The sequence below is a fragment of the Ornithodoros turicata genome, chromosome 1 (assembly GCF_037126465.1).
Source record: "Ornithodoros turicata isolate Travis chromosome 1, ASM3712646v1, whole genome shotgun sequence".
Classification (NCBI taxonomy): Eukaryota; Metazoa; Arthropoda; class Arachnida; order Ixodida; family Argasidae; genus Ornithodoros; species Ornithodoros turicata.
The window spans coordinates 28,977,317-28,996,728 of record NC_088201.1 but is presented as its reverse complement, the minus strand read 5'-3'; the positions used below and the strand labels follow the sequence as shown (position 1 = coordinate 28,996,728).

At 43.6% G+C, this 19,412-nt stretch overlaps 1 protein-coding gene across 3 annotated transcripts in view; it reads left to right on the top strand.

Moving 5' to 3' along the window:
* Positions 1 to 18,377, top strand: part of LOC135377806 (uncharacterized) — a 53,993-nt gene extending 35,616 nt beyond the window's left edge. Inside the window, exons 6-20 of one of the 3 annotated variants that reach the window (XR_010418199.1) lie at positions 4,406 to 4,741; positions 5,006 to 5,206; positions 5,602 to 5,780; positions 6,114 to 6,165; positions 6,616 to 6,676; positions 8,962 to 9,086; positions 9,170 to 9,381; positions 10,812 to 11,022; positions 11,080 to 11,187; positions 11,960 to 12,159; positions 13,034 to 13,212; positions 13,359 to 13,468; positions 16,436 to 16,570; positions 17,028 to 17,182; positions 17,796 to 18,377. Coding sequence is in view for 1 of the 3 variants with exons in the window: in XM_064610497.1 (XP_064466567.1) it covers positions 4,406 to 4,741; positions 5,006 to 5,206; positions 5,602 to 5,780; positions 6,114 to 6,165; positions 6,616 to 6,676; positions 8,962 to 9,086; positions 9,170 to 9,381; positions 10,812 to 11,022; positions 11,080 to 11,187; positions 11,960 to 12,159; positions 13,034 to 13,212; positions 13,359 to 13,468; positions 16,436 to 16,570; positions 17,028 to 17,072 (2,154 nt within the window). In the remaining 2 variants the exon portion in view is untranslated. Of the gene's footprint in view, positions 1 to 4,405; positions 4,742 to 5,005; positions 5,207 to 5,601; positions 5,781 to 6,113; positions 6,166 to 6,615; positions 6,677 to 8,961; positions 9,087 to 9,169; positions 9,382 to 10,811; positions 11,023 to 11,079; positions 11,188 to 11,959; positions 12,160 to 13,033; positions 13,213 to 13,358; positions 13,469 to 16,435; positions 16,571 to 17,027 lie in introns of all 3 variants that reach the window. The other 2 variants (XR_010418198.1, XM_064610497.1) reach the window with 2 other exon arrangements.
* Positions 18,378 to 19,412: the final 1,035 nt, after the last annotated feature.

The window sequence follows — 19,412 nt, the reverse complement described above, 5'->3', positions numbered from 1 at the left end:
TTGTTTCAGATCAGTATTGGGTGGCAGCTGCTGGAAAGACTAACGTTCGTCGTAGCGCATCCAGTGCGAGCGTCCATAGTAGGCCTAATTTATCATTGTTGTCCTCTACGCTTTATCCGATATCGAATTCCAGCGTTTAGAGACACTTCATTCAGTTTGATGTCGAAGGTAGAGTGTGTAGCGGGTAGCGGATTAGCTTGCTGGTGGTTATCTCGGCGTATCATCCCACTGGTAGCGGCGATCACGCTGAGCCGACAGCGTGGATATAACGTAAGCGGTCTGGTGCGGAACAGGCGGGACAGTTATTTTTCAGTTATTTCGTTATGCACATCGTTTGCAACCTGTGGTATTAGCAGACTGTTTTGCACTGCATATCGTGATGTGTGTAATCTTCGTTGTGCCTTTCACAGCGTTAATTTTTGATCACATTACACGAAGAATGCATCTATTGCTGCAAAATGGTTTGACAAGCAGATGCAAAGAATACCAGCAAACAGCATTCGCTTGGCATTTTTTTTATTTGCTCCCTGGTCTTCAGCTGCTGCCACATTCCACAAAATTGCCCGATTCCATCTCGCCGTGTTCTGAATTATCTATGTGAAATATGTGTTCATTCCACTCCGCACCATTCATTCCACTCGTGCTATTTACGGTGATGCCTTTTCTTTTTCTTCTGATAGGCAGCTTATGTTGTCCTAGCCAACTCTGTGAGGGCTTGTTAAACCATGTTCATTCACAAGTCGAACTAGTCTTTATCAGTTTATACAAGCATCATATTTGCACAACCTAATGAGGAATGGTCTTTCATTTGAGAGTATGGACTCGGCTACATAAAACCATGTGGTGGGGTTTTGACAGTTGTCCCCAGTCACGTCTAGAACATGTCATCTAGTGCTGGTTGATCTGCTAAAAGTACATGCAGTCGTAATGCATTCACTTTCCTTTTTCCAAGTATACTAACCAGGTTGTACAGTCAGTGCACTTGGGAGATGTGAAATCAGGACTCCTCAGATATCAACCTCCAATATTTTGCATTGGATAATTTTAAAATCAAGTCACCGAAAAGGTTAGCCAGCTGTAGGACCTCCAGCTGGCTCATTTTTTCAGTGACTTTCTTCTTTCATCATTAATTTCTTAGGCACTTGAGGCTTTGTATGTATTTGTCCTTTCTATGTGTTCCAGCCTTAAAACATCAATTCCATAATGTTTAAGCCTACCATTATGTTTTAAGTGTGACCTACTCCCCATTCATCATCACAAAATGAAGTTAAGTGACATATGAATGCTTAATCTTGCACATGAATAAAAAAATGAGGACACGAACTGCGTATTAGATTTGAGATTTTGATGAAGCTTTCGAGTAATTTGAAGGCAATTTGTAAACGTGAGTATGTGCACTTGTTTTTCTTTCAACACTTGTGTGCTTTTGGTTGGCATGCACGTCTGCTTACCTGAAGCACGCATGTGCTGCGAGTGCCTTGCAGTATACAGTTATTGTTGCTTTTGTAACGCTTACAACTATTATCATGTGTGTGGCATGGCCCAACTTTGTGTTTGTATGTCTTCTTAGCATTACATATCAAGCAATGTTAGGTCGGCATAGTTACTGGTGTACAGTACGCATGTCGTCTCGTTTTTTTCCCCGTTTTGTCTTCCCCTTGCACTAGGGGTTTTAACGATTTTAGAATGTTCTACCGATCTGCCTGCACTTTAACTGTATTTATTTTATTTATTGTTACTGGCTTGTTTGAATAGTTTGTAAGCTAATCACATTTATATATGTGTGTGTCGAGGAAAATGAAAAATCAAACTGCCACAAAGTTTTACAGTTGTGGAAGGAAAAAGACTTTGACAACAGATTTTAGGGAAGTTAGGAACACTAGTAGGTAGATTAGATAGTAGGGAGAGTAGATTATATAGGGATATATTGAAAGTTAAATGGAAAAGGGTCGACGTTTCGACAGTGGCACTGTCTTCGTCATATATATATATATATATATTGCGAAGGGTAGTCATTTTTTGCTGCCTTGTCGTGGATAGCAGATCTCGGCAGGTAACATGTCAGTGTAAAACCTGCTATCCAATCTGCCACCTTTCTGCAATTAGGAAGGGCTCTGAGGTTTCCCAGGTCAGTTGGCAATGTTGACAAGATCTGAAATGGATGGGTGATGGTAGGGGTCACTATTTCTCTCCTAACATTGACCCTCTACCTGCCAGAGTGCTCCCATTTTCCTACAACCTCAGAATTTAGCGCATGAAGAGGTCAGCCAAAGGAGCATTCCTTGAAAAAGTTTTGTCACTCTTGCTCTAAAGGGAATTCTGCATAAAAAAAAAAAGCTCCCACTTCTGCTTTGGATGCAAGTTCATGAACGTGTAAGGTCAAAAAGATTGTTGCAGAAGAGAAGAATGTGCACAATTGGCATTTCATTTTTGTGTTGCCAATTGAGGTGATACTGTTCCAGTCTTTGTTCGCTAAAGTATACTTTGTGGTGGTTTTGAGATTGACCTTAAAATTCTGACCATTTTCTCTGGAACATGTGTCCTAGTTCTGTGTCGTTATCATGGACGAGCATCTTATTTCCCCTGGCCTAGCTTTCACTCGTGCTTGTCTTTGTGTCATCGTTTTCATGTTAGCGTTACATGGTCGTAGACAGACTGGTCATGGCTGCATTTTGGATTCAGTAGAATAGGGAATGTTGCTGTTTGTTTGACATTGTATGTTTGTTGTTGCTTGGGGGTGGCACGGCTTGTTATCTCCTTGATATGGGACAACCACATTGTTCCCGCAGCAAAGAATTGAAATGCTGAAGGGGAAGCTGTGCGACATGCCCCCATCGGTCTCTGGGCACTACTGTTCAGAAACCTGACTTGGTTGAGGACAGCACTGTTACATGTTGCGTATTATTGCACTTGGACAGAATGTAGTCTTGTCACTGTTTCAGAGTCGTCATTGTGTTATGTTTGTCGTTCTGTAAGCTCTGATCATGGCAGTGTCGCAACCTGCATGGTGATATCTTGCTCAGGTTGTTGCAATGTGATGTTATATTAATTTTAAGCTTAATTAATGATGAGCTTAAAGGGAATCGATGCATGATTTAATGACACACAAATCACGTTCGCTTCTGTATAAAGTAATAAATGACTGTAAAGTGAAGTCCTTTTCTCAGTTGAGACCACAAACTGAGTCCTTGCAGTTCTTGGAGAAGGTTTATCAGCCGAGGGATTTATTACTATGCATTTGCATAAGCCTTCAAGAGGTATCTGAGCTGGTCAAGTGGCCAGATCACATAAATGTGCAGTGGAGTGACCTAATTACTGTAGCAAATCTTTACTTAAGTCTGTTATAATTAGGGAGTGACTTTTTCGGGTTAAATGTCTTTCTCAGATTTGGGGGGTAAAAATCGGGCACTATTTTTTAATCTGTAATTCGGGGAGAAATCGAGCGATAATTGTGCCTTCGGGTGTTTTTGTTTCTCCTCTTGTCTATTAAATCCTTTCATAATCTCTTTTTTTTGTTCTTTTGTTGTTGTTTTTGCGAGATCGTGACCTCCCAGCGGTAATCTCCGAAGGCATAGACAGTGTTGACACACGTGGGTGTACTGCTGACACAGGTGGCGGCCTTTGTTCGTCTTCAGTGGAAACGTCACTTGACGATTTCATAGTGACTGGAATTCGGGGAGAAATCGGGTTTACCCCCAATTGGTCGGAAGTCAGTTCGGGGGGGGGGGGGGGGGAATAACAGGGCGGAATCGGGTTTAACCCGAAAAAGTCACTCCCTAGTTATAATGTACTATACTCGGACAACTCGAGCTGCAATCACAGAAGCGTATCTCCGCCAGCGGGGAATGTAGTCCACACATTGAGAGTGGGGCATACGAAGAGTATGCCAAGTGGACAGGGAAGCTGATTCACGTTTTGCTAATGCGAATATGTGTCACATTAGCTTTAAAAGCATGCAAATGTGCTCAGAGTAAGTCTCCTCTGACGGTTGTTCGAAAAATGAGGGTGCACTACGTTGTCACTCGGGAGGCGTCATGCACCAGCCTAATTTATCACGGACATCTCTAGATTCGTGAGCGGAGTTGACCTGTCCCGAAGTATAGTTGTGAGGAAGTAACACTTTTAATTAGAAATCAATACAATTAATCATTATATTGAATCTGGTTATAAGTTGCACTGAAATGCTAATCGCATGACTGTAAGCCATAAAAAGTGGCAAGTGCAGTCGTCAGTCTCAGTGATAGGTCTCTGTATTTTAATTGATTCCTTGATTCATTGTTCGTTCATACACACGAAGAAAGGATTTAAATGTTTTTGTATTGAAGGCAGAAAGGCTCTCATCTCGCGCAGCTTATATGTAATTTTTTGTGTTGTTGTGACATTTTAGTATTGTACATTCGTACAGGAGGACACAGCGTCCTGTGACTTCTTGAGTCAAGCACACACTTCTGACTGTTGCTCAGAAGAGGACGACATGGCTCGGCTCAGAGGGCGTGGAACACGTAGACAAGTGGTGAAAGATGCAAAAGCTGCAAAGGAGAACCAGGAATATGGAGTTTCAGATGAAGATTCAGAATCTGATTCGAAGAAGTCGAGGAGACTCCGTAATGGTCGTAGGGCAGCTGAAGAAAGTGACAAAGGCAGGAAGCTGAGGAGGTCACCGAGGCAAGGCACACAGACAACTGTGGAGAACGCTAAAAGCAGCAGCAGCAGCAGCAGTAGCTCTAGCAGCGAATCAGAGGTGCGTAACATTTTCAAACCTGTGTACTGGTTTGTGTGCCCTGCCTACAGTGTCAACAGCTCCATGAAGCTATATTACTAAAGAATGTGTGTGCACAGTTTAAGCTGTGCATACTGAAATATGTACATTCTAAAGGTCTTCATGGGGCTTTCTCCCGATTTTAGTTTTGTGCAGTCTGGTGATGTTGATGCTTGCTAATAGCATGGGTAAAACTGATGTATATCTGTTGTGTGGGAGCCTTCTGAGGTCCTTTTGTGTGCATAGTCTGCCGATGAAACTGTGCCTGAGTCTGATGACTCTGCCAAGAAGAAAGTCCAGCCAGAAAAACCAGCAGAGGAAGATTCCCAGCAAGGAGATAGCAAAGGCCTCACACGGGAGGAGAGTCCAGCATCGGGGGATGACAGCGATAGTTCTTGCAAGCACAGCTCGAGTCACCTATCATCACGCTCCCAGGAGGTGCAACATGTAAGGCAAAATTCGTTTCTGGCAGCTATGTGCCCCTTTTTGCTGGAGCGGTCAGCTCTGCTTCAATTATACTCTGGTGTTTGCTTATGTTTGTGACAGTCCACATCAAGTTATATTTGTTGGGCAGTTATCTTCGTAGATATAAATTTTACAGAAGCGAAGTAAAGGTAGAATTTAGTGATTACGTTTTATCTTAATCTCAGAACAGTCCTGAATCTCCTTTTCTTGGCCGCACACGGTTGTGACATCTGCGGAGACTTCATGCCCATGTCATAGTAAAACAAACTGCACTTACACGTAGCTTACAGTGAAATGTAGTAATCTCCAAATCAGTTTACTGCACCAGACTCTCTTCATGTGTACCATGCTGGAGCAACTTTTTTTCTCTTTTTCAGTCTCTCCCTTCAGAGATGCCCACAAGAGGTTGCTCTACAGATCCTGTGCCAGAGAAAACAGAAGAGGAATCATCTCCCCCGAAGCAAGCAAGGTTGTCCCCTGTAAAAGAACAGCCTGATAATAGCAGCACAAGAGGTGTCCATTCGGACACTTCTGAAATTGACCTGAAAGATTCCAAGTGAGTCAGGCCACAGAAAATTCTCTATAGCTTGAGATAATGTGCGAGGCAGTGCTTTTTGAGAGAGACTCTAGAGAGCTGAATAGCTGGTGGGAGCAGGAAAAGGGACAACCCTGACCAAGTTGTTCTTCTTCCTCTACTTCTGTCTCTGTTGCACTTGTTTCGTCATGTGCAGCCAATGCTTGTGCAAACATCTGAACACAGTATGCATCGTTACATGTGTCCTTGTGGCTGCACAATGTTGCCTGCACAGGCCCATTTTGAACGGTTGTTCTGCCACATTTTGTCTTGTCTGTGCTGTGACTTCCATGATCGGTATATTGTCTCTGCTAGGTCTGGAGAATTCCATGAAGGGACAGCTGATGCACCAGATGGGTATGCAAAGGTAAGCATTTTGTAATCAGTGTCTGAAAAAGAGCAAGTGTGTTAATTGATAAGACTCAAGTGTTCTAAGGTGCGGGAGTAGCAGCACTGCTGCTCAACTTGAGGAAGCTTTCAACATGTGAGCATGTCCAATACGCGTGTAGATACTATACTCTGTTCAGTATGGCCATTTCTAGTAGTGGAATGCACTGTACACTTTGATAATACATAGTGTAAATATGCATAAAATGACCTGTTTTACTATATTGACCTCAGCAGGATTGAATGGAGTGATAGGATAGTTGATCTTGATGTCTTATGTTGTTCTTTGGGCATGATTTCACAGTTAGTGATCCAAAGGTTACTAACAAAAGAACACAGTGCTCTATGATGAACTTTGATGAATTTCTTTCTTTTGCTTGGTACTGTGTGTCGCAAGTCTACTTCCCACTGAGGATTAACGTCTTTGCAGGAGGATGCCGTGAGTGCTTCATCTCCACCAAAATTCAAAGCTAGGCGGTTATCAACAGCTGGTAAGATTTTGCAGTTTTTCCTTTCTTTTCTCTTTCTCTCTCTTCACGCCACTGGACAGCACCTTGTGACATTGTTGAAATTACAAGCATGTACCCCCAAACATGGAGATGTAAATATCCATGAGCCCTCCGAGCGTGCAAGTATCCAAACAACTTCATAAATTTGTTGCAGCAAGTCCATGTTTAAGTTCAAAACTGCATGAGGAAGTGTAGCTTAATACATTTTTTGATCCACAAAAAAGCTCTGTCCAGATTCCTGTCTTTGTACAGTCAGCGCAGAGCAGTGATCAGCTTGCCTTTAGCTGTACAGGGGTACGTTTAATTGCTCCATAGGGACCATGAAGATATCCTAGAAAAATGGTGGAGAATGGCTGTCAAGAATCTGATTTTTTGCCATACAGTTGAACCTCGATATACCGAAACCCACGGGGACTGCAGTTTCTTTCGTTGTACCGAATTGAAGGTCACGGATCGCGACCTTTGCGAGGGCGCGCGCTGTACATAAGCGTCGATAACTCCCGCTACGATGCGGAAAAGTTTTTCGTGAAAAATGACAACAACTACCCAGCGCCAAAGTGCACCAACAGTATTTTATTCTGGCGTGAAATAGCTGGTTGTACGCGTCTGCGTCATGCCTAGAAGACGCGGTGTCACGCATTGTTCGTACGCCGCCGAAGCCTCCGCAGCTTCCTCTATCGTGTTGCGATCTCCCGCAAACCTTCTACGTCTATGACAGTGTGTTTTTCGTAAGGCTCTCCGTTGCTACGGCATGTTTGTCTCCGTCAAGAAAATCATCTAGGCTGATTTCGTCACTTACGCCGCCACGCGAACGAAGCGGTTCCCACGCGCGCGATGGCGCCTTGCGTCCCGTGCTCGTTTTACTTGGCTGCAACTAGAGTGACTCTAGCTGCAACCGGACAGTTCAAAACAAGCGCAAAAAGGAGAAGCCTCGGAAGAAAATCCCTAACCTTCCAATGACTCAGACTTCCTTTTGTAGGCACCAGATTCCTCCCGACCCTAATCGCGCGTGCCATCTTTCACCGCGGGAACAGGACGCTGCTTGCGCCCTTTGTTTTCATGACCCTAAAGTCTGCCTTGGGGTCATAAACATTATCTCGTTCTTTCGCTGTATCGAGGTGGCGGCTAAGAAATGTTTCGTTGTAGCGGGAGTTAAAATACATTGATATCTATGGCCCTCTGCCGGGGAATCCAAATTATTTCGCTCTATCGCGAATTTCGTTATATTGCGTTTCGTTGTAACGAGGTTTGACTGTATTTCATTCAACGTGGCCGCAGTTCACTCACAAAAAAAGCATCGAGCGACTGCCCCTACAAGTGGCCTGACGTCACTTGCATTATTTGCTCACTGCAACGTTGTACCAAGCCAGTCTGCCGGTGGGGAAGGTCACCTGCTTGTGACATCATATCTAGTTTCTCCACCATAGCAGCAATGGTCGAGTTGCGTCAGTCGCCTTTTTACCCGTGGTTTTTAGTTTATATCTCCGTTATTCTAACAAATGTTTGGCCCATACTCCACATGGCGGATGTATTAGTGGCCAGGAATGCATTACATATGCTTAGAGGTTTTAAGGATCTCTCTATGGTTCCTTTAAGCATGTGTTTCAGAATGCTGAAACCTATGTCTAGCACCAAGTTATTACATAAAAGATATGCAGTGTGCATTAAAGGGACCATGAAGTTATCTCAAAAACCTGTGCAAGCACATGTAACGCATTCCTGGCTGCTAATACATTCACCATGCGGAGTACGAACCAAGCATTGGTTCGAATCATGGAGACATTAACTAAAAACCACGGCCAAAAAAAGAGACTGCCACAACCAGACTGTTCCCGGCTTGATGGAGAAACTACGTGTGACGTAGGCAGGTGACCTTCCCCGCTGGCGGACTGGCTTGGGGCAGCCTTCAAGTGAGCAAATCATGCAAGTGATGTCCGGTTGCTTGTAGGAGGCGTGTCAGGCAGCCACTCGGTACGTTTTTCTTTATCGCATGAACTGCACCCGCATTGAATGCAAAATGGCAAAAATTAGATATATTTCAGATAAAAGTTCTACTTGAGGGCCATTCTCCACAGAGAACTCGGATTTTTCGGGGTTCTCTTCATTTTCCTTTTAAGAACAAAAATGTCTCTTGAGGGGTCATGCCGTTTGTGCAAACATTGCAGCAGTTTATCCATATCCAAGATTCCTAAGCTTTGTCATTTTTTGTCTTGCAGTTTTTGTTTGAAAAAATATTTTTAAATTTTGTGTGGTCATGCCCCATTCAGCAATCAAGAAGGAAGGTGACAGCAAAGAAACAGATGACAAGCAACAGCTCCCTCGGAAACGGAGGTGGGGCTCTACAAATGTCGTCATCGGTCCATCTCTCAGTATATCCACCAATGCTTTAAAGGTATGTGATTTTTTAATGTTGACACGCAGAAAAAGGGTAAGTTGAGTTTTTTTTTATTAAGACTAATGATGTTTTGCTCATAGAACCTGATTCCTGATTTGGATGAGTCTGCATCTGTCAAAGTAAAAGTGGAACGTGTGGAGGGGGAAGGAGTCATCGGTGATGCTTTGGCTTCCTCAGATTCTGAGAAAAGCCAGCTTGATGTGTCTACAAAGGTTCCTGTGGATGAGAAACCTGCAACAATCCCTGAGAAGAAAATGATCTCACTGGAGAAAACTTCCACTGTCCCTAAACGGTAATGGTGGCTTTTTACTTCACTGTGTGGCACACATGAGCAGTAGTGGTTTACTAAAGGCAAGTCATGGAGGCTGAATGACTATAAAGAAAGCTTTGTGCAGTCTTATGGTAATGCACATAGCCATTGTATTGACCCTGAATGCTTGCAATACTGATGACATGTTACAAAGCAAGTTTATAAGGTTTAAAAAGAAGGGTACTAGTTATAGGAGTAGGTAAACTTTTTATGTTATAAGTTTTATGTATTAAAGAATGAACATTAATACACTGCTTTTGTATTACTGTTCATGATCTTGCACATAGACGAAATTATTGGAGTTGCGTATCGGAAGTATTGAGTGTGACCTGGTTATGTGTAAAACCTGATATGCAAAATGCAGTGGTCTGCTACTCTAAAGGTGCTTTGTGATATTCCTTAATCCTGTTTTATACACCTGCTACATATTGCATGTTCCACGGTGCCTTTTCCGTTCCATATCCTGTGTAACTATGACCTATTCCACGTATTCAAGTGTGATTTGCATTAGACTAAATTAGCCCCAATCATTACACTTTTAAACCGTATTTATCCGCATGATTTGTGCACCCCCACTGTTTCACTCAAAAAGTTTTGAAAATAAAAAAAACGCATAATTTGCGCACTCCTACTTTGGTGTGCGACATCATTGCGTCATCCCACGACCCAGTTCGTGGCTGCTGCAACCACCACGTGGGGTTCGCCACACCCCTCGGACGTGTCAACTCTGCGGCCAATGACGCCGCTGCTATATTGGTAATCAAGGTCACTTGATGGTTACTGGTTGCTGTTCGGTCTGTACTCAGTTGCATCACGTGTCGCTGGCAGATTCCTTCCAAGTTCCGTAATCAGAATGGGTTGTTCTGGTTGCGGGTCATAGAACTTGCAGAGGAAGAGGGTGTAGCATATCGTCATCATTGACAATGACGAAGATGCCGCAGAGCGCGTGATCTATATCAACCTGGGCGATCCCGTCGAATAAACCAGTTGTTGGCTCCCGGGTCGTTCACATCAGTGCTGTCGGGCTCCTACAAATTTGGTGACCCGGAACACGCGGTCTGCGCCATCTTCGTCATTGTCAATGATGACGATATGCTACAAGGGCAATAGGGCAGCAGCAGGCCAGTTTCAAGTCATCGAGAGTCGCGTGCATTATTGCGCGTGCAGCGATGACGGGTCATAAACTCATCAAGTAATAAAGGTAATATTTACCTGAAGGCCAATCTTTCAACAGATTTGGCGCACGTTTTTCAAGTCTTCTTGTTAATGCCTCGTGTTATTTGCGTACCCCAGCCTTTGTGTCATTTTTTGGTAAAATGTGCAAATTATGCGAGTAAATACAGTATTTATTAAATGGGACTTGCCATGTGTTTTAAGAAACTCAATAATTGTTCTGATTTAAATTACAACAGAAGTGTGGTCCCCCCAAGAGCAGCACCTGCTTCAAACAGGGAGGATAAGCAACCAAGCCCTGCCAAGAATCCAAAGTCTCGTACCCTTTTCGTGCGCAACCTTGTGCGACCTTTCACTTTGAACCAGCTGAAGCAACTACTCAAGGAATTTGGCGACACTGATGACTCAGAATTCTGGATAGACAAGATAAAGTCTAAATGTTTTGTCACGGTAGGTGTGCTCCTCTTGTGCAGCCATCCTTCTATACTTACATATTTCTTCTTTCAGTACATGAGTGAGGAGGATGCTGTGAAGGCAAGGGAAGCATTGCACCAGCTACGATGGCCTCTGTGCAATCCTAAAATTCTGCATGTGGATTTCTCTACACCCGAAGAGGTAACAAACTAAAATAATGTGCTATCTCCACAGCTTTTGTGTTCCACTGTGTTGACAGAAACGTTTCCTCTCAGTCATGTTAGGTGACTGATAGTTGTCAGGTAGCTTGACAGCAGCATAATAAAAGGGGGTCAATTACAGTAAAAGTAAATTGCTGTCACTAATTGCATTAAAGAATATTGGTGAACGAGTATACAGGAACTGTCAAATAAAATGGGGAAATTAGAAAACTGATACGTAGAAAATTGGTGTAAAAGCCGAACCAGTTAATTTTTTGTAAGGTTATTTGCGCTCTACATATTCTGCAAAGTAGTTTTCAAAATAATCCAGTTGTGTGTATTCTTTTGAACACTAACACAATAAATAAATACTGTACAGTACAGCACAGAATAATTACAAAATCGCACTGAGTTGCCTAAGCAGTTAAGATGTCATGGGATTGGCAAAAGGGCAGTTATCTGAAAGGCATCATTTATGAGAACGAGCAAATGTTGGAATGGAAACAAAACTTATGTTTGGTTTCCAGTTATAGTAGATTCACAATCTATGTGGTCATGATACTGTTGTGCATCTTCTGTGCCGTTGTGCTCCTCTGCTTGCTATCGCAAGTTTTGCTGGTTTCGCATTCTTTTGCGAGCCTATATTCCTGATGCCTACCTGTCATCTTCCTCTGTCACTGAGCCGCTATGTAGTCTATGCATTCTTTTCTCTTCTCATAGCTCATCATGGTTCTGCTAGCATAGAAAAATGAACTAGTTTTTGTGTTCGACAGATGGCAAGACAGAAGGAACCTCCAGCCCCGCCAACACCCACTGCCCCTGCACCTCCCAGAGCTGTGGTGTCTGTAGAGAGAGCACCCGTTACATACCCTCTGCGCACTGTGGAAGTTGACCGTAACTCTCTCCAGTCGTCAAGGCCAAGCCGAGAAGAAGCACCTGCCCATGCACGAAGGACACGTCCCGAGACTACAAGGTATAGGAGATGCTCTCCTGTTTAATAAAATTGAAGCAGTGCAGTATTGTGAGTGTAATTAATCTTGTTGATATGCAATGCAAGGCTTGCAAATGCATCTTGCATGATGCAAGTGCAAAATGACAGGGACACATGAAACAAACAACACGGACATGCACTGTGTTGTTTGTTTCATCTGTCCCTGTTGTTTTGCACTCGCATCGTGCAAGATTTATACCAACGTGCAAATACGTTTCTGTTACTTGCAAACGCAAATGACTTGCACAACATTCAGCATCAGTTTTTCATCCATCAGGCACTTTTCTCTATGATACCACTGTGTGTGGTATCACTGTGTGTGGTATCATCATCTCATGAGGTCCCATTTCATTGGTAATGATTTCTTTATTTCAGTCGTCATGTTGTGTTTGAATCTCATGCTTGTGGTGAAAAAGCTCTGAAGTCAAGAACACTGTTGCTGAGTGTGGTGTCACTCTGTAGATACAAAGGAATGTCACCATACTATGCCACCAACACTCGTGCATTTCTCACGCTGGTGCATGGGAAAAGGTAGTTGAGGCACATCTTGCGGGTCACGACATTTCAATATTAGGAGGGTTTTTTACATAAAATTTGGTTCTGCCGATCAGCCGAACACATGTAGTCAACAAAGGCACATCTTGAATTAAATGGTGTTCTCAGTAATGGTTTGCCTTCCAGTCATGATGGTTGTCTTCTATTGTTGTCTGTTGGCTTCTATTAGAACTCCTTGTTAATGCAACATTATTGTACTTGCATTATGGTATTAAATGAAAGTAAGTTTATAGCAGTTCAATAAAACTTTACAAAACGTACAAGATTTCAAGAAACAGGATTAAACTTGTTTTTTGTCCAGATATGTGGAAGCTCAAGAGCCTAGAGGGTCTCCTGTTCCCGTGCATACACGTGCACAGCAGCCAATGCGTGAGTGGGACAGAGACAAGCTTGTCCAAGAGTCTCCCGAGAGGGCTCCACCTACTCCACCTAGGAGAGAACGCCATTCTGCAGAGAGGAGGGAACGAAGGGAGAAGAAAGGTTAGGGCATGCTCTGCAATTTACTGTGCTGCTTTCTTAGGGAAGTATGAAGCAAATACGCCACACTCTGCATTTCAGTGTCTATAAACGTGGCTTTATAAATACTCTCTGTGCAAAGTAAGCAGTCTGCTATGTGTTTGTTGCAGTGGCAAAACGTAAGCAGGAGGAAGACACGCCTGCAAAGCTGCTGGATGACCTGTTTCGCAAGACGAAGGCAAGCCCTTGTATCTACTGGCTTCCTCTCACAGAGGACCAGGTAAGCTCTTCAAGGTCTGCTGGATTGATAACTGTCACACACAGCGGGGGAACTCCGGACCTTCGAGCTACCCGAGAAAAAGTACTTGATTCCTCGAAAGTCGTACCCTGCTCTCACTGAGTCCCAACTGTGTGCGCAAAAGAAAGATTGAGGTTTTGGACGGTCGACTGGTGCAGTGTGCACTTCTGGAGAAGCGGGAGCGGAATGAACCGGAGGCCAAACACAGGTGTAACCTTCACAACACAACAATTTTCTTAATCAAAACAATTGTCAGATACTATAGAGGTATTCTATTAAACAACACTATTTGAGTAGGAGTGAAATCGGAACAATAGGTAGAAGGGCAGTTAGACAATGGTCACTGAAGTTTTAAACAGATGGAGTTATGGGTTGAGGGTATACATTAGATCTGTCCGAACAGGATTGAAATAGCTTAGCTGTGTCGGCGGTGGAGTCCAGAGCCCGAAGTAAGGCGTCTCGGGTGGAGCCAGCTGATGAGGTGATGCTCGGTGTCGGGGGTCAGCGTTGACCACACTCACAACACTTGGCACACTCGATCCTTGGTGACTGTCCCCAAGTCCGACACTTCGTCGACCCGGTCTTGACACAGAACCGTTCGCTTGCACTGCTGCTTTACAACTCCCCCGTTTTCTCTGAAGTTTTCCCATACTTTTCCTTTTTTCCCATACTTTTCCCGCGTTTTTGCATTCTGAGAAGCATTGCCATAAAAAAAAATATACATATACGGACCGCTCGCTAAGAAAGGGAGCATCCCCAAAAACCAATTAACGTGAGCGCCATAAACGACACTCTGCGGTTACAGCTGCATTCCCGTTTGCTCTCTGTCCGACTCTCGGCAGATGCCAGACCCATAAACGGGCACTGTTAACAAAAGAAAATTCAAATGCTTGAACTGTGCGTATCCGTGGACCCCTCTTTTTACTGTGAAGAACACATGAGCTTTGTGACAATAACGCACAAAAGCTTCGATTTTATGACACTCGTGTGGCAAATTAAATATAGTTAGGGCCTGACTTTTTCGGGTTTTATTTTCGGCCAAATTCGGGGGGTAAATATCTGGTGATATTTTTCATTTGAAAATTCGGGTGTATTCGGGTTAAACCCCGTCACGGCATATTCTGTCGTCAGGAATTCGGGTGTATTCGGGTGATTTTTTTTGTTTAATAAAAATTTAATAAAAAAAATGTTATCAAACTTTATTTTAATGCACGCTTATGAGTGTGCCACGCGACCCGGATGTTTTCGAGTAGATTCGGGTTAAACCCGAGTTTTACAGATTTCGTTCGGGGGTAAATATCGGGCGGATACGGGTTTAACCCTAAAAAGTCAGGCCCTAAATATAGTGCGCTGTGACACGAACAAATTGCATCACTTCTAGCGAGTGACGCTCACCCTGATGTCATGTGTGCAGAGTTTTAATGATATTCTCCAAAAAAGCATGCTTGAGAGCCAATTCAATGTTAGTAGTCAGGTGCACAGCCTTGGTAGTGGTGCTTCAATTAAAAGTCGCACAAACTATAGGTACGGTTCCTCCTTTTGCGTTTTATCCGATAAGCACTCGCCGGTACTTTTTCGAAAATATTCAGATATATCCGGAACCCACTACTTTCTTCAGCGCGAGAGTGGTAACATGCCCGGTCCTCGTGGGTTCCGGTTATTCACAAATCTGAGGTGAACGACCCACAGGGGCATTTCTAGCTGAGTGGAGCTCAACACAGAAAGTAGTAGAGGCACGGTAGCTTCTACTAGCCTCTTACTACGGACATTGCACCTCAATTTGACGTGAACACAGGATAAAATGTATCTGAGTTCTATGTAGTACAGCAAAGAACGAGGCCGCCTCACAGACAGCAACCTGTGCAGATACGCCTATATGTTGTACAACTCACTGTAATTGCGTGCCAACTGTGCTGCCATTCAGCTGAATAAGCCAGTTGTACCCAGCGGTTCTAGTGGTGCTTTCATTAAGTTCATAGTACTCGTTGTATGTTTGATTACTCGCTTTCGATTTATCTGGTAAACTCCTGTAAATCCATTCCGTATAGATGTCGGTGTCTCAAAACTCCCCCAAAACTCTGGATTTACAAAAAGTCTTGTCTTACTCAGTCTTGTGTGAACTGTAGTGTTTTACATGAAAACGTCACAATCTCGGATTCCTTTGTGGGATTTTAGTGAAAGGAATAGAAGTCTCTATTCATATATTCAAGAGGTAAGGGCTCGCAGTGTGCACCGGCAGTCGTATTTGCCTCCGCTGCTAATCTTCTTCGGCGCTTCCATAGTTCGCTCAGTGCTGGACTTTGCTGCAGGGCTTTTTGGATATCTCTCAAGCTGCCCTTTCTCCTGATAGCCGTTTCTTTCGATTCTGATCATATTTTAGTTCTATATATGCCGGCATTCTGGCAAAATTTTGATATTTGAACTTTGCAAATTTATAAAACTGGTTATTGTTGTTGAAGCTGATATTGCCTAAGGTCCAGGTAGAACCTCTCAAACGACACTTGGATTGGTGTCCTAGCTTCACGCGTTGGCGAGATAGACTGCCCATAAGGTACACGTACCCCTATGTTTCAGTCTCTTGCATGCGCCTGCCACACCCAGAGATTGCGTCAGCCGCGGCAGTCACCTTGTTAGCTAGAATCTGGAAGCTATCTGGAATTAGCTGGTTGGTTGTTATTGGTTTATTACTCATCGAATTACTGCGAAAAAAAAACACATGTGCAAGTGGGTTATAGGGCCAGGCAGACGCGTTACTACATGGCTAAAATACAACTTACTCATTTGAAGAAATATCAGCTTGCTGCCTACCCTGAGAGTTTGGTCTAGATATCTTTGCAGGTGTATGGGTAGACGAGGGTATATGGATGTGCACCTGAACAAAAATTGGAAATGGCAGAAAATTGGGGATACAGAAACTGTAGGGTCCAAAGTAATTGTCTGTATTTGCAGATAAGGCAACGTGAGGAGGAGCGCCGCAAACGACAGCTTGAACGTGAACGTCGTCGTCAGCAGCAACAGCAGGAGGAGGAGGAACGCAGGCGCAAAGGCATGGGCAGGGAACTGCCTTCCAGACAGCGAGAGAGGGTTTGTACAACTTTGTGCCAGTTAAAACCCTTTCACAAGAACACTGGTGCCATACACCTCGTAGTAACACGAACGAATTGGTAGCCTCCCATTACTTGGAGCAGTGACTAAAAGAGAACATGGCCATTTTTCTATTTTGAAGCATTCAAGCAATTAATATGGGAGGTTATAGCTTTAAGGAGCAGTCAATTACTGTAGGTGTCATGCACTTGTTTGCAGTGATAACGTGCTAAAGCATTGTTTGCTTTTATTGATTTGTTTTCATTGCTTTGCACAACATGCTGCAAGTGTTTGGTTTTACACAGAATGATACATGCAGTGGCACCGTAGCTTTCTAAAACTGCAGATTCTATAAATCGATTCTATAAATCAGGTGAAGTTTGGGATGCACTGCTTGTTTCTTTTACTTGTTTCTCATTGCAAATTATGTTGACACATTTAATATCTTGCTTTGCAGGACTCAAGGCGTAGCATAAGCCGTAGTCCCATCCGTAGGCGCTAGGATATTTGGCCCCCGTAGTCACAGTGGGCCCACTCCTCTGTCCTGCTGCATGCAACTACCAACCATACCCTGTGCAGTTACACATTGGGAGTTTCTCGTCTATGGGCAAGGTAGTAGCTTTTCCTGTGGGACGAGTGCTGCTCCCTCCCCTCTATTGCCATCTTCCACTTCCTTATTGCACATCCTTTGTCCCACCTGCCAGTGTGTTGCAGTGATTTGTGCAACTTGTTCCATAGTATACTGTAAGGTTGCTGCATCAGTTGTAATCTTCTAAAGTGCTTAAAGGTGCTGAATGCGTGTGTGTATGCCATGGCTTTGTTAGCTAGCTGTAAGACATCAGTTTCATTATTGGTGTGGAAGAAGTGGCGTGTGTGTGTGTGTGAATGTTTGCCCTCCTTACCACTTTCTCGAGCTCAGTGTTTCAGGACAACTATTTGACGTATTTACTGGACACATAAGGTAAGTTCATACTGGCTCGAGAATGATTTTCCTTGCTTCATGCAGCTTAACCTTGGCCCATACTTCCCTATGTCTCTTGATATACCTGCTCCAGAGGGGAGGAGAGTTAGCTCAGTGCAGCCATGGGGCACTATGACAGAAGCAATGAGAGAGAAAAAGAAAAACTTTCCTATTTCTTCCCGTCGCCCCATAGTCACTTGTCCTTCCCCGTTTGCGGATGGGAAGAGTTGGTGGGGAGCTGTGGGGTTCTCATGTGCGTTCCAGGCGAACCGAAGGACGGAAGATGCTTCACCCTCCAAATGCTGTGACCACATAGTTGATGAAACCAAATGGCATTGCAATGTTGTGCATCACTATGGGAAGAAACTGCTCAACTAGTCTGAGCACAAATGTTGCGCACCTCATTCTGAACATTCTTATAAGGGACAGATGGATATGTGCCTCCCCTGTGTTGAACTACATTGTTTTCTGTCCGCTTGCTGCGTGAGGCAGGATTGTGTGTGTTACGAGAAACTGTCGTCTGCTACTCACGTTTTAAGTGTCACACACGTCTACATCGCTTTATTGTTTGTCCCTCATTTTTTTTTTCTTTGTTACTCTTCTCAAAGATAGGCTTATACTATAAGCCTTGCACTGTGCTGCAAGTTGTTGAACAACTTGGTGGGGAGCCTTTGTAAAGGGTTATTAGTGAAGAATCCTGTTCTTGTGTTTCATAGTATCATTGTGTAATAAATCGGAATATGTACAAGCTGTGTATTTTGTTTCTGGATAGCTAAATCCATTTTGTGTGTGTGTGCTTGCACAACCTGTTATGTAGAGATATCCATTAATAAAGATAAATATCTACAGGTCTCTCAGGTGAACTGTGACATAGAGGGGGAATCCTACTGTATACTAAAATGAGCAATTCAGTTTAGTGAAACAATGCTTGCGTGAAAGAAAACTTATCGTTTAGAGCAAAACCCAGACACTGACATATCCTTCTTGTCCCTCGTCTCTGGGATTTGCTATCATGGATACTACTAAACCATCCTTTTAGTTATCCTCACAGTAGCTTGAAGCATAGTATTATACCTGTTGTGCCACTGTAGCAGTGATTCCACACACACAAAATCCATGGCCTGTTCTTTCTAATCTGCTTCCGTCTTAGTGTGAGCAATGCAGAATTCACTGAAGCAGCTTCCCCCACAGTACATAGACAGCTTCGAATTGTAAGTCTGCTCTGTCACCAACAAGCCCAAAGGGATGTTTTAATTGGAATTTTAAATTGTCTGAAACTACTTTTTGCACTCCTGGTCTGATGACACCCACAGTGGTACAGGGTATGTTCTGTGGCTATCTTCGAAACATGGTCCGTTGAGGTGCACCACCTGGACGTTCACAGGACTTTGTAGTATGCAAAAAACAAAGGAATGAAGGGAATCGTCCGGTTCAACGCCATATCATTCTACATTGGCAAGCTTCTGGTGGCATAGCTAGAGGTTTTTTTTTTTTTTGGTGGGTTCAACCTCCCAGCTCAAATCACACCTTTGGCAGACCATTTGGAAGAGGAAAATGTGTGTGAAATCTTCCTCCCCCACATAAATCCCCATAGAACCCCCCCCCCTCCGATATTTTTCTGCTAGGCCACTGCAAGCTTCATGGTAGACACACAGCTGGGTTCGCAGCTGTTCTGTCATTCTAACATGGTAATTTTCTCGCTATCCGTAAGACTAATGCTAATTCTGATATTACGAGAGGCACAGTCATGTTGTCTGGACATATTTCACCACACTTGAAGCTGATATGAGGCATCTTACACGCTGCTTCAGCCGAGTCGACCACCAAAACGTCTTTCCACAGCCAGTGATTCAGTCAAGCTACTCAACTGCCTTCGATGTT